The sequence below is a fragment of the Rhinopithecus bieti genome, unplaced genomic scaffold (assembly GCF_001698545.2).
Source record: "Rhinopithecus bieti isolate Rb0 unplaced genomic scaffold, ASM169854v2 scaffold_25806, whole genome shotgun sequence".
NCBI classification, from domain to species: Eukaryota; Metazoa; Chordata; class Mammalia; order Primates; family Cercopithecidae; genus Rhinopithecus; species Rhinopithecus bieti.
Window position 1 is genome coordinate 578,383 of NW_016811742.1, and position 23,773 is coordinate 602,155.

Sequence of the window (23,773 nt, forward strand, 5' to 3'; positions counted from 1 at the left end):
TGGCCTAGCATGCCATGAGCAAGTCCAGCTTTGGCTCACTGTCCCTGGAATGGGTAGTGGGTCAGGCTGCCCCACTCATGGGCACAGATGGTGAGCCCTGGGGACAGGTGTGCCAGGTAAGTGGGAGTGATGGGGTTAACACTGCCACAAAAGGAAAAGCTCCAGCTCACTCCCCTCTCTTCCAGCTCATCCTAACAGCCCATTTGCCTTACAGCATCACAGCTCCTTGACAGTGAAACCCCTGCACAGGCAAAATGTCATCTAACACCAAGTGGCAGGGCAGGAACACAGGAGAGGGCACCAAGCAGGATCCCCGACTTCTCCCCAGCCCTTAGAAGCCCTCAAAAGGCCAAATCTCAGGGCGCCCTTCCACTCACAGCGCCGTGGAATCATCATTCCCCCTGCAGGAAACCCAGCACCAGACGCTGCAGCCCCTGCAGACCCTTCCACCCAGAGGGTAGGCAGCGTGGAAAAGTGCCGCCCCGCCCCAGAACCCGGGATCCGGGGTAGGGAGGAGGCGGCAAACTTAAAAGCTGCAACTGCAATATGCTTTTTAAAATAATAAAAGACCCCTGAAAGCCAGTGTTGTTCCATTCGCCCCTCCGAGCTATGTGCGGTCCACCTTGACCGTCAGCTCACCCTCGCTCAGTTCTGCCAAGGGGATCCAGCTCTCAGATCTCGACCAAGGGGGATCTCCTCTCGGGCTAGCGCGCGGCTGGGCTGTGCCTCGAGCCTCCCCCGACCCCCAAGTTCACCCAGCACCCAGAGGTGCGAGAAATTAGTTTAAAATGATGTCACTTGCCCATACCCCCTCCCCCCAGGCTGGTCCCATCTCACACACCCGCGTGGCCTGGGCTGCGAGTCGTGGAGCATCCCGGAGGGTTGCGGTGGGGTGCCACGCCGAGGCTAGCCTCCCCCGGCGCCCGCTCAGGTTCAGGCTCGGCCCTGGGCAGCCCGCCCGTGCATCGTTCCCCTGGTGCAGAAATCCTACCGCCGGTGCGCCCTGGGCGCGCCGCCGGGCCCCGTGCCGGCTCCCCGGGAATGCGGCCGTCAGGTGAGGTAGGCATGCGTGCCGGCTCCGCAGCGAAGCAGCGGCTGGCTGGGGCGCTGGGCTCGGAATCTGCCTCTTCTCCCTCTCCCCGCAAAAGAGAGGCCTCTCGGGGACTTTCCAGTGCCTTGTTGCGTTAGGACTGCATTCCCCCTTCCTTTTCCCTTTTATCTTAGTTTCTCCTTCAGATGCAAAAAGAGATCTCAGGAGTCCATGCCCAGTTCCAGCCTAACTCGGTCCACAGGCAGAGAATTATGAATGGATGCTGCCTTCTGATGAGGAAGTCGACTGGGGAGGTCTCTGCGCACGGCGTGCTCCATCAAAGCAGGGGCATTGGCCCCTCCACTGCTTCAATGCTGCAGGCTGAGACACCTAATTGACCACTGGGAAATCAGGTGCCGGGAGACCTGGGCGGGACGTAGCCCTGGGGCCACGCTAGGATCGAGAGCCTTGCCGGTGTAGACAGCTTCGATTTACAGCTCAGTGAATGGAGAGGACTGCGGCAGCCAAACCTCCCGGGCAGCAAGGCACGGCTGCACCAACGCTCCGCGGACAGCCGCCTGGCTCCGCGAGCATCTCCTAGCTCCACAGGGCTAAAGGGAACCTGCTAAAAATAATCCGTCCCCTGCCGCCAGCCGCAGTGAGCTGCAGGACCCAGTCCCTAGCCCCAAACTCGGTGGTGCGCGGGAGCCGGCCACAAATCCCGGCCTGTGAGCTTAGACAAGCTGGAGGCTGCGGAGGATCCCGAATCCGGATTTCTTGTACCTCTGTGTTTCCTTCTCCCGTAGCGCGACCGCTGGGGCTGCGCGTTACCCATGCCCAGAGTGGCGGCGGGCTCCGCACATCACCAACAGGCTGGACCGACCGCAGCTGCTCAGCACCGCACCCCCGTGGCTCTCTTCTCACCTCCCTTATCCCTAGTCTATGGCCAACAGCAGAGGAAGGAATCAGAAACGCAGACCGTGCCAACCCCTCCAGCCCGGGCAGGAGGGTGGACAGAGACTGGCGTAGAGTATGTGCCCGCATATAACAGGACTAGAGCACCCCAAAAATGTGACATTGCGTCCCCTCCCCCCATTCATCTCGGTACGCTGAAACCTCGCATCCTAAACACATCTCACCCTGCCCGGGCTGAAAAACACTGCAAGGACAATGCCTTTGCAGCCATGTATTAATCTCCAGGGAGCAGCGATTTACTAAACCAGATCTGAGGTTGAACCAGGGTTAAAAACCATGGCAGTCAGTGTGTGCCCACAGCTTAAGTTGGTAGGCTCTCCATATAGCAACCTAATGCAGAAGGCAGAGAGCCATTTAGGGCCACTTCAAAGACAACACTTACGGGATATGTCCTAATCCCATACATAACAAGAAGAAACCCAGTGAATGAAATTATCCAAAGATGATTTGTGGGATGTTGTTTTTGGTAATATGTCTTTGAAACCTATTTAGGGAAAACTTGACTCTTTTCTGACTGGGTTGCCTATTTTCAACTAGGGATGTTTAGGCGCTGGGCAGATTTGCATGTGTAGGCAATACTATATCCACCAGGCCTGTCATTTCTCCAGAATTCACAATTGTGAAACACTCCACTTGCCAAGGTCATGAGAAATACTGGGTTTTGCCTGTGTATGAAATAAAGAATATTTCCTAATTGGCATTACTATGAATTAATGTAGTATCACATGAAGTATCACCTAGAACCCAAGTCAGTCTGGGTTAGCTGTTCTCCACTAGCCTCCTTGGAGGGCTGCCAGCTGCTGGCAAGGACAGAATTTAGTGGGAGTCCCCCAGAGACAGAGTGTGACTGGGACAGGAAGGATGAGGTGGGAGGAGATGGCATGGCCACTCCCCCAGTGAAGGTGAGAAGACAGCCATGCACCCCAAAGTTTAAGGGGTGGGTGGGTAAAGGAAAAGGTCATCAGAGAGGAAGAGAGACATTACTCAGAGAAGCAGGAGACCAGGATGGAAGGGGGAAAGGGCCCCATCTCAGAAACGGGGATGGACAAAAGAGTTTTAAGAAGGCACGATGATGTATAATGTCAAATGTCACTGAGGGATCAGTGGGAGGAGTTCTGCCTGCCAAGGGCAGACCTGAACCCCTGAGGCTTTGGGAAGGCCTGATGGATTGGCTACTGATGGGAGATGTGAAGTGGCTGGGAATACCAGTCAGAGCTTCTCAAAGGTAAAGGGAAGTCCTTCCCTTAGCCTTGCTCCTCAAAGGACCGGCAGCCCCGGGGGTTTGGTAGAGATGCACCTTCTCAGGTCCTCCCAGACCTGCTGAATCAGACTCTGGAATGAGGCCTGGCCATCTGTATGCTAACAAGCTCTCAGATCAACTTCAAACAGGAAGCCTCACCATGTACAGATTCAAACCTCTCAGGTCTTGACATTAGAATTTACATTAGGGTGAGCAAAATGGCTGCCCTCGACAGCAATCCCTGGCAAGTGCATGGGTAGCTAGTGGCCAAGTCACTAATCACTCAGCCCAAGGAAATGAACTGCATTGCTTGGGGTTTTCAGGTCTGCTCTATCATGGGAGAGCCTTGACAATGAAGTCTGCAGAATTCCACAAAGCAATGAAAATGGCCATGTCTTTTCTCCTTTGTATTGATCTTTACAATAATGAGGTGGTTGTTAACAGTGATGGCAAAAATAATGATATAACTAGATCGCTTAAATTTGAATGAGATTTTAGCAAGTCCCTTGGCAGAGAGGTGAAAAAAAAAAAAAGAAAGAAAGAAAAAGTAAAGAAAAGAAAACCACATAGGCTTTGTACACAGAAGGACCTGTGTTTGAATCCCAGCTCCTCCAGTTCTTAACAAGTGTGGCCTTGGGGAAACTATTTGACTTCTCTGAATCTTGAATCTTCTTTGAATCAGTTTCTCATTTGTAAAATGAAAATAAGAATACCTAATTTATAGCGCTGCTTAAAAGAGTAAATAAAACAATAAAGCACCATGATAGTGCCCAGCACATAATAAAAGCTCAACAAAGATGGTTCCTTCCTACCTGTGTTTGAGATCTTCACACGTAATGCTCATATTGCATTTTTTTGAGGTCCCCCTATCCCTTGTATGGTGGTTAGGGTATCTGATGCTTCCTATGGCTCAAAGGCTCAAATATAAGCCCTTATTGAGTATCTCTTAGATGCCAGGTACTGTGCTGGGTGCTTGTGGGGATACAGGAGAGTCTGGACCCAGTTGGAGCTGACGTTCTAAGGAGTGAGTTTGCATCCCAGTCCATATAGGTATCCTTTTCTGATATATATTTTAAATTATTATTTTAATTGATACTTAATAATTATGCATATTTTCAGTGTAAGGTATGATATTTCAATACATGTGTACAAGGTGAAATGATCAAAATAGGGTAATTAGCAAATTGATCATCTAAAGCATTTATCATTTCTTTTTGTTGGAAACATTCAAAATCCTCTATTCTAGCTATTTCAAAATATACAATAAATTCTTGTTAACTATAGTCACCCTACAGTGCTATATGCCACTAGAACTTATTCCACCTATCTAGCTGTAATTTTTTAATTCATTAACCAAACTCTCCTTATCCCCACACTACCATCCCCAGCCTCTGGTAACCACTATTCTACTCTCTACTTCTATGTGATCCTTTTGGTAGCTCTCACATATGAGTGAGAACATGCCATGTTTGTCTTTCTGTGCCTAGCTTATTTCACTTAACATAATGTCCCCCAGTTTCATCCATGTTGCTGCAAATGATAGGATTTTATTCTTTTTTATGGCTGAATAGTATTCTATTGTATATATAAGCCACATATTCTTTATCCATTCATCTGTCAATGGACACGGGTTGATTTCATGTCTTGGCTATTGCAATTAGTGCTGCAATAAACATGGGAGTGCAGATGTCTCTTTGACATACTGATGTTTTTACTGAAAGCCAAGGGTACCAGGTCTCACAGACAATTGCAAATGTGTCCTTCTTTAGGACAGTGATGATCTATAGCAGGGGTCAACAAACTTTTTCTGTAAAGGGCCAGGTAGAAAATATTTTAGGCTTTGCTGGTTATGTAGTCTCTGTTGCAACTACTCTACTCTGCTGTCGTAGCTCAAAAGCAGCCATCGATGGTGCATATATGGATGGATGTGGCTGTGTTTCAATAGAACCTTCTTCACAAAAATAGAGAGTGGGTGGGATTTGGTCCATGGGCCATAATTTGCCAACCTCTGATCTACAGTGTGGCTCAGGAAATAACTATTTCCTTTAACTGGTATTGCCAGGAAATGGTAAAGTCTACATAGGTAATTTTCCATATAACTAAAGTTTATCCAACCAAGAACAATTTTCTGAAGCCCCTTATTGTTCTGAAGCATATTTTATACTCTCCCTGGAAGAAACTGGCTAATCAGTTGTTCACCAAACTGTCTCCTTCTTTCTCCTACAGCTAAACTACATTTCCCAGCCTCCCTTGCAGTTAGGTACAGCCCTGTAACTGAGTCCTGGCCAATGGAATGTGGGCAGAAGTTATGTGTGCCTCCAGCCTTGGCACATAAAAACTCTTACCTATTCCTACACACATTTTCTTGTCTTCCCTGCTGGCTGAACACAAAGGCTCTGTGGGATAGTGGATTCCCAAGATGGGAAGAGCCTAGGTACCCACCTGCATGCTAATCAGCATTAAACTGCAAGGAAAGTGAGAGGTAAGCCACTGAAATATTGGGGGTTTATTACCAGAATTGGCCTACCTTGAGTAATTCACTTTCCTATCTCTTTAATCAGATGCTACAAAACACAATTTAATGTTTTGTTGATTACTTAGGGTCTTTATTACGAAAGCTTATTATTGGTCTCTATGGTAACACATTTCTAAGACTCCTTTTTGGATTTCCATGCTCTTTCCTTGGTATTTAATTCTCCACTATCATTCCTTTCTCAATCTTCTTCTAGCTCCTTTCCCCAGAGTTTAAGCCTCCAGTGAGCTGGGGATAACAGACACCCATGGTTGAGAAACATCTGTCCATTAAAGATGAGTTACCAATTCTCTGGCAAGAACCAAAAGGATACATGTGGGCTTGCTGACAATTATTTGTAGCCTTGGGAAACTCTTTTCACTTACTTCCAGGTTTGGTGCTGTATTCCTGAAAGCTGAAGTTATTGGAAGTTCAGCAGCCCTGAGAAGAGTGGGGGTATTTCTGTATTGTTGAGCTTACAAATTTTCAAAGCTTTCATTCTTTTACTAGCCATCTCGGGGGAGTCCATGATACAGATTCCAGTTCTGTCCTTCAACATGCATGGACTATTCAATTATCAAAATACTGTCATTTCCTGATTTTGTACATCTAGATTTTAGCTGTTATATGCTCCAAATCTCCATTTTAAATTCACCTTTTCTGGTTAATTTACTATTTTGGTGACACAAACAGATCTTAATTGACTCCTATTTTACAGGAGCTGGAAGAATTGACTCTAAAAGGCTAAATAGTTTTAATTCAGTTCAAGAGGTGGTATGCCTCAGACAATTTACCAAGAAAATCCAAGTGTGCTTTAGACATGGTCTTTGGATTATTCTGACAGGTGGGAATGTGGTCCTTTCCCAGCATGAGGTGGGATACAGGAGAGGAACTCGTGGGGCTGGATCGAGGGGAGAAAGACTGGAGGAAGCCAATGGAGCCCAAATACTTTGACAGTCTGATTTTACTTCTTTATTGTAAAAACTAAGATGATCATATTTAAATGATCCTCTTGCTCTGTTTCTTCATCTATAAAATAAGGAGGGTGGAGATGATCTGTAAAATTTTCTCTACGTTTTCATTGTGTAAGTCAATTTTCTATGAGACTTGGAACCAAAATACCTTCTAAAATGATTTCTGATCATCAGTACTTATTTTATCTTCCTGTTTCAGCTGAGCATCCAGAATTGGCCATTCTACCTATAAACCTCAGCATCTGCAAGGGAAGTAATAATGTTCTGTGATCTGCCCAGGGCTGGATAACCTTTTGGTCCCAGAATGACCTTGAGGGTGAACTTGGGGATCCCAATTCTAGCTCTACTGTATTTATACCACACCCATTCTCTCCTTATGTTTACCGAGGGTGACTTTCCTGCTTTATTCTCTTTGACTCAAATACGTGCTGAGACCCAATTATGAAAACTCAGTTTTGTCTCCAAGGCTTACTTTCCTGGAGCAAGATGAATGTCCCCTACAGAACTATGCATGTGGTAGAGCTTTACTTCTCACTTATCCCAATAGCAGCACATTACTATTGCTGCTGCCCCACCACTGCTCACAAGGGACTCCCTTGACTTCCAGAAGAAATAGCTGCTATAAAATGGATCACTCATTCATAAGGAACTATATGTTTATTCATATATATTTTATATCATAACAAATGTAAATTAATTTCAGGGTGCGACTACCCAAGCTAGTATCTATATGGCTGCCTGTATAAGATTTCTCCCTCAAAATTCTCCAAACCATCTGGCATAAACTACTGTATTGTGACCTGTTAAAATAAGTAACAGCTGTGATAATCCCTCTCAATTTATAGCAAGCTATAAAACTTTGCATATATTAGCAATGAATATAAAATAATAAATAAAACCATTATCATTCTGTGCTGTCTCGGTGGGAATTATGATGATTTAGCCAAAATGGAGCCCTATAGAATGCATCAGAGGAGAAGATTAAGCAAAGGTTTTGTCCAACCTGGCCTCCTCTAGCCCCCAAAGACTAACCTCACTACTTAGAATTCCTGGATATGTTTGAAAATCTTATCCAATGTAAATACGTCCTTTCTGGAAAAACATGGTTCCCAAACATTGCTGCCCAACTTCTAGTATTTCAAAGCCTCCTTTTCTGATGGTGGGTTTCCAAAATTGCACAGTATATCCAGACCATAAAGAAAAAGCAAGCTATGCACAACTAAAAAATGTGAGTAATCTATAGCACCAAAGCTAAGAATTGTCTTGGAGTTTTTAACTGTAAGTTTATGTTTGCAAACATTGCAAAGATCCCAGGTTGAAAAATATTGTATTGAAGTCATCTCTCAAAGATATGTAATATGTGAAAAAAGACAAGCTGGTATCTGGAAGGGAAGGGGGTGGGACAGCTTTGATTCTGAATGAAAGAATCACTATGCCCACTACACACCAATTTCACAAAATTAAGGGGTCAAGGAAGGAAACTAGCACCATGAATGGCTCTTTACTAGGTTCTGGGCATTACCCCATAACCTTATTTAATCCTCACAACAGATATGTGCCTTAAGTATTATTATTCCTGTTTTATGGTTAGGAAACTAATGTTCAGAGAGGTTAAATAACTTGCCCAAGGCCATCCAACTAACAAGTTGGAGAGATGGAGTTTGAACTCAGGTCTGTATGATTTCAAGGTTCATGCTCTTTCTACCTCACTATACTGTCTCTTGGGCAGCTGTTCAAAACCTTTTTCTGCCATGACCCATGGTATTTACACGAACCACTCATTATCACAACCGTGGGAAATTCCCACCCCTTTTTCTCACATTTATTTGAATACAAGGAGAATTAGCCTACTATTGGAAGAACTTCAAATCCATTTTAATTTACGCATATAAAAATTTGCAAATACAGGTGCTTCGTTATTGTGGTAGATTTCAAAAATAGCCATGCTACTTTTCAGCTCTTCCCAGCAAGAGGCGGAATCTGTTTCTCCACCTTGAATCTGAGCAGGCCTTACGACCTGATTTGGCCAGAAGAATGTGGTGGAAGTGACATTGTACATGTCTTAGCCTGAGCCTCAAGAAGCCTTGCAACTTCTGCTTCTGCTGGTCTTGGCACCTGTCCTGCTTACTGCTGCTCATGAAGAAGCCTGGTCCAACCTGTTGGATGATGAGGTACAGGTGGCCCAGTTGTCTCCTACCCCCATCTTGGTCTGCTAATCACCAGACATGAATAAGGCCACTCTAGGTCATTCAGCCCCACCTGACTATAGACACATAAGCAAGCTCCACAGAGCTTAACTGAGCCATCCCAAACCAGAAGAACCACGCACTAAATTTTAAGCCACTAAGTACTGGGTGATTTTTTATGCAGAAAAGGCTAACTAATGCCGTTCTTTAAAATAAATTTCTGGCCATATGTCAAAACAGATACTAATGGTTGAGGATTGTTGGTTTGAGCACAAGGATCATAAACTAAAGACTTAAAAAAATAAAAGATAAATCCTTTCTGATGGCTGCAAATACTGTCGCTGCTCAAGGTCTTCACAGTACTTCAATATGACCCATGAAAGTGCCAGTTCAGAAAGGATTCCTATGGATACAATTCCAGAAGACCACCTTTCCTCCTCCAATCCTGGGCTTGGCAGCTTGATTTTGGGTGATATGGTTTTGGGGAAAGAATCACCAAGGTGAATGGCTCAGAGCTTCCCTCAAGAAACAATCAGTGGATGGAAGGAAGAGAAAAAGAGATCATGTGTTTAAAGACTGCTAATGCCAATACACGACCCCTAGAAATCCATCATTGAAATTAAAAAGTAATGCTGTGGGCCAAGAAGAACTACGATTTGTTAGAATATGGGGTCAGTTTTGTATTTAACATAGTCATGCTGTCTTCCTAAGAAGGTAAGGTATGCAAAGACACAGGTAGGAGAGAAGGAAAGAGATGTCCACCCTCCTTTTCCACACACTTGGAAAATGTACAGATGGAAACCCTCAAAAGGAAGGAAGGAATGTTGTAATTATAAACCAAATTAGGGCCAAAGTGAACTATCTGAGAAAGGAAGTTACAACTAAGTACTTAAAGCAGTGTTCTCAACCTTGACTGTATGTTGGAATTTCAGCATAGTGAAAGCAACTCCAAAGCTTGCATTCTTAATCTCTACAGGGATTACTAGCTTTATTTATTATACTCAGAAAAAATGTTCAGATTTGGACTTTCCACCAGTTTCTACAAAAGCCATTTCTTTTTAAGAAAATGCTGGGGTAACATATTACTTGATGGTTCAGCTCTCTTAGCATGTGAATGCTTGTGCTCTTTTTCCCTTTTCTTATTTTCTTAGTAAATCTTGGAGCCTTTGAACTTTGAATAATTTCTTTTTTCTTTCTCCCAGTGTCCTCTAGTTACACAAACACACAGACACACAATTACAGAAGCAGTATTTACATCTATATGTCTATGGCTTTTTCATTTGCTATTTACAGTACTGAGTGAATGAATTAATTTAGTTCATTTTGCTTCTTAGGAAAAAAGATGCATAATGAAAAGAGGTCCCTTTTAGTCTACTCTTGCAAGGTTTCATAAAGCGTAGATAAAGGAGAAACAGAGAGAAGGAAACCTTCCTTATAAACCTAAGAAAATACATTGGTCTGTACCCTAAACATTTTTTTCTACATCTGCAGTTAAAAACATACTAATTTTGTTCCAGAAAAGGGGATGTTTTGCTGAGCAACCTTATAAATTAAAACAAACCTGTCTATACCAGTATTTGCAGTCTCACCTAGTTCAGGTTCTGAACTTGTTTCCCAACAGTTTTTCCCAGTCTGAGAACATGCCTAGGACAGTGGATTAAGGCTCTAGTCTGGGACGTCCATTGGTTGCCTTCCCAGCAGAATCAGAAATGACATTTCCAGAGCAGAGGAGACATAAAAGTAGTATCATGTACTCAATTGGGAGGGAAGGTTTCCTCGTTTGAGGATAGAGTTGAGTGGAATAGCAGGAAAGAGAAATGACCAGGTATGGATAAATGACCAGGTATGGAGAAATTACCAGATATGGAGAATCAATGGCCCCTCTGAGATACTAGAAGCTTTACTAGAGAAGCCAGGTAAAGAAGTCTCCTGTTCTTGTCAAAAGCCCCTTATCCATGTCTTACCACCTAGACTTTGACATGAAAGAGAACCAAGGCACAGTTTGGCTTGCTCTTGTAAGGTTTTGGTTTACAGTAATTCACTTCTAAAAGGATAAAGGGAACTGGGCATCGTGGCTCATGCCTGTAGTCCCAGTGCTTTGGGAGGCTGAGGCAGGAGAATTATTTGAGGCCAGGAGTTTGAGACCAGCCTGGGCAAAACAGTGAGACCCTGTCCCTACAGAAAATAAAAAATCAGCTGGGCATGGTGGCTAATCCCAGCCACTTGGGAGGCTGGGGTGGGAGGATTACTTGCGCCCAGGAGTTCGAGGCTGCAGTGAGCTGTGATCACGGTACTGCACGCCATCCTGGATGTCAGAAGAGCAAGACCCTGTCTCTAAAGAGATACATACATACATACATACATACATACATACATACATACATACATAAAAGGAGAAAGACAAAGCAACAGGAAGATTCTGCAGAATAATTTCATAATAAGTGGACCATGTGTTAGAAAGTTGCTTTGCACATAGGAGCTCCTTCACTCATAAATATTTCTTAACAAACAATATTTTTAAAAATTGACTTTTTAAAACAGAGAAAACAGATGATTCAGATGTTTCTTGTCTCAAGAGGGAACAGTTTTGGGATCATAGAGATGTAAATCTCAGTAGGATTTGTAAGAAAGAAGTTTTCTGGCTTTCTGAGATGGTCAATATGTATCCAAGATGGCCTAGTGATGATGCTGATAGAACTTTGAAAGAGCCCAGCAGGGGACCACACTGAGGTCCTCCCTGCCCGCTTCAGCAGTTCTAGGATGTCACTTTATGTCTCTGGATTTAGGCTCCCTCCCTTAGGCCCCCAGGCTTCGGGCAGTAAGCCGTATAAATTGGAGCCATAGGATGCAGGGGTCTGATGCTTAAATGCAGTCAGTCTTCAGCCTCGAAGTGTTCTGAAGCTCATTTCTAAGTCAGTTTTCCCTTTTAATTCAGGACATATTTTCCCATGGAAAAGAAACTACAGATGGTATTTAGAGTTCCAGGTTTTCCATCAAGGCTTATTTCCCCATAATACTGCTGGAAAATATGTATTTGCAATGAAGAGTGGAAAAACAAGACTGGTATCATGGTAGTGAGTAAACAGTGTTAATATAAATCAAGAAGATAGTTTTAAAAATTAATTTTAAATGCCAGTGCCTGACGAAATGCAAGAATAATTAGAGAAAGAGTAGTAGGCTGATGGAGACTTTGGGGTCTACAAATGAAATATCTGTCTTTTTGAAGATTAATGACACTGATTCTCTATTATGTCTGATATCACTTCAAAGATTAACTCATTCCAAAAAATAATATTTCTTGAGTATCTAAAATCCACTAGACAATACTATAGCAGAGATGAAAGACCTAGTGCCTACTTTGAAGGAGACCATTGAACGGCTGCCTTGAGAGACACTTTTTTATACCTGGTTTTCAGGGGGACTTACGCACACTCCCAAGATACACTGTATTGTGCCTGGCATTTCAGGAAGCCACAGGATAAATATAGAAGGATGTTCCTGGACCACTAGCTTTACTCAATGATTGTTTGAGGAGAGATTATTTTATATTACATAACATAGATAATACTGCTCATTTTATAAGAATGCTTAGGATGAGGCATGCAATTACAAAAAAAATTCAGATGATCATATAAAAGACTGTTTGGGCCCATGCCTGACTTTATCTCTGCCTATCTCCACCACTGGCTCAGGTCCTCAGAGGGGTACTGGTTCACCCTCTTCCCTTGGAAGCACCACCATCCACTAAAAGATAGACAGGCACAACTATCTTTTCTTTACATATGGGCTATGGAAAGGGAGATATCTAAATCACCCTGGGCAATTTCAGGGAAGGCTTCCCCCAGAAAAGTGATGCTTAAGCCAAGGCTTCTAAACTGAAGAAATAGCCAGGCAAAATAGGTCATAAAAGCATTCGGAGGTTTTAGTGTACACAGACCTGTAGGCGTGTGAGACAGCATGATGTGATGAGAAATTGCAAGCAATTTTGTAGGACTGGAACATCTGGCTGGTGTGGGGAACTTCAGGGACACATGCATTATCATTCCAAGGTACAAGAAGGGAAGTGGAGGGGAAAAAAGATGTTGAATCCAAGAGTTCTCTGTTCCAGTCAACAGGCGGCATTGTTGGCCCAGGGCACCTTTGTGGTTATCCAGAGCAAGTGGCCTTGGGAAATTTGAGAAAGCAGATGGTGGTATGAAGATAGCCAATTGTAGATGGGAGACATTTAAAATAGGTTTTTATAACTACAGAAAGAGTTGTAATCATATTTGCTACTTGTTACTTCATTCAGAGACTTTGAATGAGATAAAATATAGTCCCTGCAAGCAACTTCACCAGATGCTAAAGTTAAGAAATTACAGGACAAACTATCATCTTTCTCATCATGGAAAAACACCATCTCTTCATGCTGACCTGCCAACATATCCGAACAACAGTGTTGGAAATTCTGCATTGTAACTTCTTGACCTATCACGACTACCAGCACTTGTTAATCTATCACCTTATATGATACCAGAGGACATTTACAACCTTCTCCTGGGAAACAAACATTTGAACAATATGTCATTGATAAACAATGCTTAGTAATAAATATATCAGTTGCAGACAATCAAGTCAATTAGCAAAAAGTTCTAGTGTCATTAAAGAAACCAAAAGTGAAAGTAACAGACTTTACCTACCATGCCTCTCCCTTTTTTCAAGACACAGGACACTATTGGCTCTGTCCTTTGTCCAAGTGACACCACTTCTCAGTTCACAGTCTTGCATTTTGGTTGAGGCCATTTCTTCTGATCAGTTTTTGCACCTTCGAATCAGAACTAAATTCCTTCTACTTTGGAGGAACTAAACAGAGATTGTAGCACAGGCCATAGCACATCTTTTAACCCTTAACCTCACTGAGAGCTCCCATTTCCCCAAGGCACTGTATGATAACCTAAAAACATCACTTCCATGTTTAGTTTGGGATCATTATTTTCAAACCCCTGCAGACAGTATAATCTACTGGTAAAAAACAAAACAAAACAAACAAACAAACAACAACAACAACAAAAAGATAGGTTTTGGAGCCAGAAAGAACTGAGTCTAAATTCTGGCTCTGTAACAACTAAGCTGTAATCTTGGGCAAGTTGTTATGTAAATATTCTAAGCCTCATTTTCTTCATCTATGGAATCAGAAGAATAATTGTACCTGCATCAGAGGTTTGTGATGAGGATAAGCTATGGCCAAGCAATTAGCATAAATCTCCTGAGCACATAAGTCATTAAATTACTTTTAACATTAACATCCTGGTTTCCCCCAGCCACTGCATGTGACAATCTCCTCAATCCCTAACATCAATGGACAAGCCCCTCTCAAACACATTATATCCATCACTTATGAGGCAAAAATACTTAGACTGCCATCTTAACTGCTAAACTTAAAAAAGAAATGTTTCCTTGCTTATTTTCAGAAACACCTTTCCTTTCTGACTTGGATGAAATCACTGGAAGATAAACAGATTAGAAGAAAATCAAAATAACCGGAGTGAATAGTTTTTGAAATCGCTAAAATACGTTGCTAAAAACAAAGACCCCTGGAGAAATTACAGCATAAGCTATTAGTTTTGTATTTACATCTTCACTTAAATATCCACCCACTACCAAAATTGTAAATCAGTGTATAAGATGTTATACTGGGAAATGGAGTGGTGTTAAAAAAATCTTTTGATACTTGGTTGGGTCTGCTTTCATCTTGCCAGAAGCGAACTAATATTAACCAAAGTATGCCAAAATATAAAAGATGACAGTCTCAGAAAGAATGGGATAAGATCAGAGGAAAAGGGGTCAGGAAAAAGGGCTTTAATTACCTATGGTAACATACTTCCAATACCACCTCCTAATTGCAATGATAGTAATAGTAGCAATGACAACAACTACAACCATTTATTCAGTCCTTATGTCTCAAGCAGTGTGCCATGTGCACTATTTTAATTATGCCATTAAATATTCACAACAAGTCTATGAGATTTTGTAGAAGAAACCAAAGCTTAGAAAGATATACCCTAGGTCGAGCACGGTGGCTCACGCCTGTAATCCCAGCACTTTGGGAGGCCGAGACGGGCGGATCACGAGGTCAGGAGATTGAGACCATCCTGGCTAACACGGTGAAACTCCGTCTCTACCAAAAATACAAAAAAACTAGCCAGGTCTGGTGGCCCTCACCTGTAATCCTAGCTACTAGGGAAGGTGAGGCAGGAGAATTGCTTGAACCCGGGAGGCAGAGGTTGCAGAGAGCCGAGACTGCGCCATTGCACTCCAGCCTGGGCGGCACAGTGAGACTCCAACAACAACAACAAAAAAAAAAAAAAAGAAAAAAAAAAAAAAAAAAAAAAAAAAAAAAGATATACCCTAAAATGTTTCTCTGGCTAACACATTTCTACCAATTCATCAAAGCCTAGCTCAAATCTCACTTCCTTAGAAGCTTTCTTCCTTTTCCCTTGTCACCTCCTCCATCCCACATCCAGTTTTCTTTCTCCAATCATTTTGAAGTTTGTTTTGTCTTTTCTTTTAAATAGACACACTTGGAAATATAATCACACATGGATATTTGGTTCTACTGTTCTTTCACAGAATGCTGAATGGGTTGGGTCTCTAAATGTAACTGTGACACTTTAAAGATAGGTTCTCAGCTTTGCCCCAAATATACAGCAGGATGTAGGGCAGATTCTATACCTACAGAATCTGATCTAAGCCTATATATCTATTAAATTGCAATAAATTAGATTTTTGCCCTTTACCAAGTTTCAGAATTCATAGTTATTTTCAGCTTGATATGTTGGACCAAGGGCAGAGAAATGTTGTTGTCCTACAGAGGGCTCCAGCCACAAGAATGTTGTGGAACAGGAAAGGAAGTCATTTTTTATCATTGAACTCAAAAGCTTCTTTTCTCATATGAATCAAAGGTGTATCTTATCTCCCAGATATTTCTTCTGAGTCATCAGCGGCTGGGCCTGCCACCCTCCTATAAAAGGAGAGTAGACAAAGAGAAGCAGAATGTGATTTGGCAGCAAAGGACATTTTTCCCCGGCAGAAAATGGAGTGACTTTTAGCTTATCTGTTGTCACCTTGTTAATGTGGTCATTGTTCTTCAAAATAAAATCTNACAGAGGGCTCCAGCCACAAGAATGTTGTGGAACAGGAAAGGAAGTCATTTTTTATCATTGAACTCAAAAGCTTCTTTTCTCATATGAATCAAAGGTGTATCTTATCTCCCAGATATTTCTTCTGAGTCCATCAGCGGCTGGGCCTGCCACCCTCCTATAAAAGGAGAGTAGACAAAGAGAAGCAGAATGTGATTTGGCAGCAAAGGACATTTTTCCCCGGCAGAAAATGGAGTGACTTTTAGCTTATCTGTTGTCACCTTGTTAATGTGGTCATTGTTCTTCAAAATAAAATCTCCTCTTCTTACCCACGATGTCTTTTGTGTAAAAGTAAATAAATAAATAAATAAATAAGCAACTAAAACTCAGTGGAGAGAGGTGGAAGGGCAAAAATAAAAGCCTATTCAAGGGAAGCAACAAATCAACTCTTTCTTACGGAAAAACACTCAACACACAATTATCTTAACTCTCCCAAGTGGTTATTTTGCTTGCTTTCTGAGACAGGTGTGGAAAGCACTAGAAACCCATGGCCCCTGTCATCACCCCTGGTTTTCAAAGCAGGAACTATAGGCCTGTATTAGTTGGGATGCAGAATTTGTCATCCGTTTAAGCCTAGGGCTATGTGGCTGTTGATGTGTACCCCTCGCCTGTTCTCAAACACATCCTTATTCAAAAATTAATCATGCGGCTCTTACTTGCCTGTGAATGTTTCCAGGGATAAAAACTTAGATGGAAGATGGAGCTTAGTTGTTAATGGCCAAATGTCATCCATGGCAAGCATAACACAAAGACAAGGTGGTGAGAGAAGAGTGATTTACTCTATCTTGAAGAACAAATGAAAACTTCCTCCTCACTTAATTGCAAAGGTGGGATTCAAGAAGGGAGCAAAGACAACATTCCTGGGAGGCCTCAGTTCCTTGAAGCTGAGGAAGCATTTGCATCTTTCCTCTTATTGGAGCTTGACATTTGACCTCTGGATGCTGAAGAACCAGTTCTGTGTTTCAGTTGTGAATGGATGTGGCTGAGATTAATTCCCTTCTGGATGTTCTTTCTGCCATTTTAGGAGCCAGAGGGTGCAGCTACATTCAAGATCAATGAGTTATAGCCACATGCAAGGCCATGAAAAGTAATAGCCTTCAGGAGAGTGGAGTTTCCATTATTCTTGCTGAGCCAAAAGGAGTAGGAGAGAGACAGCCATGCTACCCAACAAAGTATTCAGAAGTACAGGGTGGGTTTCAGAGAAAATTAGAAGATTCTGCTTTGAACCCAGATGAGTAACTTCCACTTCAGTCTACCTCTATATACAGTGGAGTTCTGCAGGATGGAGACAGTGTGGATAGCAGATTACAGTTGCTTATAGCTTCCTGCAGCCTTATCCCTTCCTAAATCTTACTATCTCCTCCATCACCTCCTATGCCCTGCAGACTCAGAGAAGGCAAGAATCAACCAAAGGCAAATAGGCATTTTTTAAAACTCACCGAAAACTTGATACGTCTTAACCTACTTATCCTGACAAAGTCAGTTCAAAAGTCCTCTCCTCCATCAGCTTCACTTGGCTTCCCATGCCACCCCACAAGAAAGAGTTGGCTCCTCCTTCCTGTGAATGGGCCTCAAGGCACTGTGTTTAACCTTTCTGGTGTTCATGGGTCAGTATTCTCCTGATGCTATGGTTTGAATGTTTGTCCCCTCAGAAACTCATGTTGAAACATAATCTCCAATTTAACAGTATTAAGAGGTGGGGTCTTTAAGAAGTGATTGGGTTATGATGGCCCTTTCCATAACCCAACGGATAAATAGATTAATGGATTAACAGATTAATGGGTTAATGGATTAAATGGGTTATCACATGAATGGGTTAGTTATCACAAGAATAGATATATTATAAAAGCCAGCTTGGCTCTCAATGCAACCCCCCTATTACCCTGCGATGCCTTCCACAATGTTATGACACAGCATGAAGCCCTCATCAGAAGCCAACCAGATGCAACCACTTGATCTTGGACTTCTCAGCCTCTAGAACTGTAAGTAATACATTTCTTTTCTTTGTAAATTACCCAGTCTGTGGTATTCTGTTATAGCAACAGAAAATGGACTAAGGTACCTGACTTGGAAGTCCTCAAGAACAGAACTGTGACTTAGTCATGTTTGATACTCAGAGACAAGCCTAATGCCCAGCACAGAAATGCTGCTCCATAAAGTTTTGCTCCCCAAATGCTCACTTCCCTCAAGGCTCTGGCTATAATGTGCAGTCAAAATCCTACAGAGGGGAAAGCAACCCAGCTCGGTAGCCAGGAAAGAAGCCAGATCTGGGGTAAAGAAGCTCAAATAGTTCATTGAGGAACACCCCACAAGAGAAAATGAGATCAAGACAGTTTAGGGGAATTTCTGAATGGTGAGTTTTTGTGCTGAGTTTTTTCCTGGATTGCCTTGGCATGCTCAATTCAGTGTAACATTTGGCTGCATGCCCTCCCCTAGGCACACTGTCGGTATTTCATGTCCCATCTGCCAGTGTCTCTGGAGGACATTAGGATAAGCAGTTTGATCCAGAAAGGATACCCACTGTCCTGGCCCTCTGCCCAAGACACACAAATGGAGAGCACTTCCCAGCCACAAAGCTTTTGCCTGTGCCAGTGATGTATTACTTTTGCTATTATTATCCATAGCAACCATGGATTGAGCATCTACTAAGTGCACCATGCTAAGTCCTTTGCCTGAATTCTTTCATTTCATCATTATTTAAAGAATACAACAGGCAGATATTATTATCTCCATTTTAGAAATAAGGAAGTTGTGATCCTATAACTTAGTCACACAACTGATAAAGGGCAGAGTAAAGATTCACATCCAGATCTGGCAGACACCAAAACCCATTTTCCTCACACCATGCTGTCTTGCCCAAAACTAACTATTCAGAGGATGAAACCAACAACAATAAGCCCACATAGAAAATCAATGGAAATTACCAAAGCTATACTGTGAGGTAAATTTATAGTTTTCAATTCCCACATTTTTTAATGAAACATTCAATTTAAGAAATATTTTAATAATTAAAATCTCAAGTAAAGAGTATAAAATCAGATACATTAATTTTAAAATACAGAACATCAGTAAAATTGACAAAATGGTCTTTGCTATGAGACAGTGGCAGCCTATGCCTTGCTCCCTCTGAATGCAGGGTTCCCAGGAATGAACTAAGGGACCTAAGATGACATTGATACTGACATGAAAGCTTTGCTTCTGGGAAAGACAAATGCCCAGAGATCTGGGAACACATAATGACAATAGCTGTTGTACTCTCTGACCACTGACTATGGGTTGGCATAAGGGTCTGTGTCTCTGAGAGTTTGCCTGATCAGCTTAAGTGATTCTCACACCTGCCCAAGCCTCCAGGACACCCTTCTAAGCTAGACGCACCAGGAGCCTGAAATTTGAGTCACATGCCCACTTTTCCTGAAGACCATCCTATCCCTGGTAGGCCTAGCCCAAATATAGTCTATCAGCTACAACATCCAGCACGTGGCTGTGCCTTCCTCCCGACTGGGGAAATTTGGCAAGGGTTGAGAAGGAAAGAAACCAGAGAGTTTGTTTTTCCCTGCATTATTCCTATGCTTATAAGGCAGTCATGAGAAACAATTGTTTCACGGCTTTAAATCTAGTAAATAGAACTCCCTTTGAGATTCCAGTTTGAAAGCTGGTGAAGATCAGAGCAACTCCATTGTTTATGTAATAAACACACACCCAAACCTCTAATATTTTTATAATGAAACCTGGTGGTAATAAAATTTGTGTTAAGGTAAAAGCGGTCATTTTCCCCTCAGCTTTTATTGTGCTGAATGCAATATTTGCCAAGTCCTACTTGAAGGCATCTTTGATTAAGGGCCTAGTCTTCCCACTTGTGAGCCATCCAGAGTTGGCAGGAGTACCATGACCTTGCTGAGACTAATGCCCAAAGATAGCCAAACTCATGACATGCCAGCAGCTTCAAAAAAGTTGAGCCCTCTGCCAAGTAGCCCTGTCACCACCACCAGCCCCACCCAGTCCCTTCCTGGTCTGTCAGCCATGCGTAGGCCTTGGATCTTCAACTCTTGAGGGAAAACTGGGTCAAGCTGTTCTAAAGGCCTTCTCATCTTTTGTATTGAGCCTAAACTGAAACTTCTGGCAGGGCCTTATTTCTTTGGTACTCTCTCCCATTACTTAGTTCTTCAGGCCTGATAAATAAAGACTATCTGGCTGTTGGACGTTCTCTCCTGAATCCACTGATCTGTATGAAAATGTATGAACTTAGGCCCTTAATTCTCTTCCTTGGTTCCCTGAGGGGAATTGGGGGTTTGAGTGGGAGTGCAGTTCTTACTTCTTACCTAAATCAGTGATTCTCAACCCTGGCTGCACATTGGAATCCACCTGGGGAGCTTTAAAAACATGCACGTTATCTGGACCCACTCCCAGATATTCTGATTTAATTGGTCTGGGGTGTTTAATTGTTATAATTGGCCTGCCCCTCAAATAATGGTTATTTATCATAAATATATATGATATTAAGGACTTGTATTTGAACAACTTCTCTGCCACAAAATTCAGAAACCACAATGTCCTGAACAAACTGATAGAGGCTCCATGACACCCGTTGGAAGCTGCCTGGTTCACAGGCGTGCTTCCTTCTTCTCCTGAGGGATCTTAAGTAACAAACTTGCACACAATAGTGCCTCTCCATCATCATGGCCTGGAAAGGCAGCTCAGAGAGAGTGTTCTCAGATAGCAGGTAGAACAAACCCTTCATTAAGAAAGGCTGCGTACACGGTGTTGGTAGCAGTTGGGCTAATAGGAGACCCTTAAAGCTTGGCCCTGCGTCAGCCTCTGCAGAGGCAGTGGAGGCAAATGTGCAGTGAAGGGGTTTAGCTGAGGCAAGGAGAGTGGCCAGCATCAACTGTCACACTAGCCACCTCCTGCAGAACAACCTAAGAGCACATAGGAAGAAATGAAGGTAAGGCACTGTCCTTGACATTAAGGAGCCTGAGTCACAACTGAAGGACTAATAACCCCAGTGCTGCAAGAATACTGTAAAAAGTTCAATGCTTTTCAAATAGGGTTCAGTTGCATGGCCAACCTTATATGATAAAGAAGTATAGTGAAGGAGGGCTTAGAGGACTAAAGAAATCAAGACAGGCCCCACAGTGGTTTAACAGATTTGTGTAAGGCCATTGAAGATGTAACAGAAACTAGAGGTTGGGGGATTTGGTCTGGGGACTCTCAGTTCAGGGCTGTTTTGGGGACACTGAGAGATAAATAAATCTTTCTCTGTAATCTCAGGATGAGGGTAAGATACTGAGGAATTCCAAGAAGACTGGAGGGGGCAGTGCTGGAAGAGAAGAAAGCAGCATAGGGCCTGGTGCGAGCCCATGCAGGATGGGGCCCCTTCCCAGCAGTCCTGAGCTAGAGCCCTGGAATCTTGCCCTGGAATCTCCACTTGAGCTACCCTCTGGCCCTTCTTTAAGATGTTCAAATGTCAGAGCAGAAGAGAAGGAAGAAAGGGTTGTCCTCTCTGTCTTGGGTAGTTTGATGCCTCAAAAGGAGAGCAAAGGTGAAAACGTTGGCGAGCCAGTATGAGCAATGCAGGGTCCTCAAAGCTTAGGAGCCACTGACCCTAAATGTCAAAGTCAGCCTTGAGTGAGGGTCAAGTGCAGATTCCCCTCCTCACAGCTGTTCCTGTGAAAGGGCTCAGTTTCATTGGGAAGCATACTTCTCCTCTCCCCTAGAATAGGAGGTGGCTACAGCACAAGCCCCTCTTCCTTAGACCTAGCCTCCCCCTCCCCTTTGTCTTGCCAGGAAATGCTGCAAACCCCAAATACCTGCATTCTTGGGCATGCAGCAGGCCAGAGCCATGCTTGGATTCCCGCTCTGCTCCTTAAGGAAGGGCCTTTTCTTTTATGCAAAGACGTCTCTGAATGCCAGAGAGCTGAAAGCTGATCTGCTTAAGTCAGCAAGCAGGGCAGGGGGGGATGGAGGGCAAGAGAGGGCAACCTTCTGCAAGGAGGATGGCAGATTTTCACAGAACCTCTGTGCTGCCTCTAGGGCTCCCCCCTGGAGGGGGAGATGGTCTCACCCAAGTGCTACGCTGGCTGCTAATCCCTCCAGGGTTCACTTGAATGGCAAATCAGGACTCCAGGGCAGCCTGGACACACCCTGTCTCCAGAGGAGGGGCTTAGCACTTTCCTCTTTCATCCCTGGAGCAGTTTAGGTCCCAGTGGGACTTCTTTACAGCCTTGCTACTCCAACTGCAGTTGGCCAGGGGGTTAGGAGCATAGGCATCAACATGGGAGCTTGTTAGAATGCAGAGTCTCGGGCCACACCAGTTTAAGAAGCTCTGCCAAGTGCCATGTGGCTATGGAAACCATTAGCACACTGCCAGAGACAGGAAGCTGGACAAATACCCAAATCCAGGGAGCCACAGCAGCCCAGCCCCTACACCAACTGCCTGATCAGGAGAAGGAATACATTCCATCCCATCACTCCATCGCTGCCCCAGGTTGCCACCCATTCTTCTCACCAGGTTGGGGCTGGCTTACTTGGCTGTGAAATTTTAGGTTGGTGTGAGGGCGCGCTATTCAACAGGTCTACAAATATTTGCACACACACCGAAAAGACAAGAATGGTGGGGGTGGAGGCAATACAACTGGAGTTTGCTCTTTGCAGGTTATGAATCAATTTCTGATCCCTTCCCACCCACCCCCTACCAACACACACCACCTGTATCAACATGTTAGACTCTCGTGATGCTGATAACAGCAGTAATAGCGCATAGCAAGAATACTCAAACCACTTCGCAAACAGCAACCATCCTGGACCCTGTTCAGATCTTCCTCTTGGCAAGAAAGGGAGACTTTAGGGACTTCCACGTCTTTGCCCTAATAGCCTTATGTTTTCATGGCACATTATTTGCCTCCTACCTGAGCCCAGCAAGTGAATCTGTGTGCAGAAGCTGAAAGGGAAAAGAGAAGGAAAGAAGATAAACTAATGAAGAGTGGGAGACGAGCTGTTGCTTTGCAGTCCAGAGAGAACAATAAAAGAACTACTAGTGAGGCAGATGGACTTGCTTTTTTCTCATTTGCCAGATTTCTGCTGATGGCTGTGACTCCCTGTATTGGATACTTCTGATCCTTAATCATGTGCAGTAAGAACCAGAACGAGTGACTTCATTTCCGAAGAGGAACTGAATGGCGCTGAGGCTCTGGGATGCATTAAGACAGCCCAAATCAACAGAAAGTCTGGCTGGAACCTCAGAGAAATGACCCAGACAGAATCTTCAGCCTCCCAAGCATCTGTCAGTGGCATCAGTGGCTGGCATGGCCGTTGCCTAAAATCCTGCTAATTGCGCTGATCCTCTCCCTTTAGCAGAGAGTCAGGCCCCTGATTGAGGGAAGAAAGCAAAGGGCTGGAGAGAAGGAGGGAAGGTCAGCCAGAGATGAAGACAGAAGAGAGAGAAAGCAAAGAGGGTGGCCCTGGGCTTTACAGGGATTTGTGTGGGTTCTTAAAAGCAATCATGGTGGCCTTTTGAGTAGAAAACCAAGCTAAGCTAGTATTTAAAAATCTTCTTCAGGGCCCCAATCTTGCCTCAAACAACAATCACTCATGAAAAGACTCTCACGAATGAAAGGAAATGCTGCCATTGTTTTATTTTTTCTGGGAAGTCATAATAGGTTTTAAAAGGTTAATCTCCCTC

General features: G+C 43.5%; 1 protein-coding gene across 3 annotated transcripts in view; it reads right to left on the reverse strand.

The window, feature by feature from the left end:
- NHS (NHS actin remodeling regulator) overlaps positions 1 to 23,773 on the reverse strand; it is a 361,317-nt gene that overhangs the window by 76,228 nt on the left and 261,316 nt on the right. Inside the window, exon 1 of one of the 3 annotated variants that reach the window (XM_017894888.1) lies at positions 21,903 to 21,971. The exons of the other annotated variants lie outside the window; for them this stretch is intronic. Coding sequence (XP_017750377.1) covers positions 21,903 to 21,936 — 34 coding nt within the window. The 5' untranslated portion in view covers positions 21,937 to 21,971. Of the gene's footprint in view, positions 1 to 21,902; positions 21,972 to 23,773 lie in introns of those variants that run through there. 3 annotated transcript variants of the gene reach the window in all.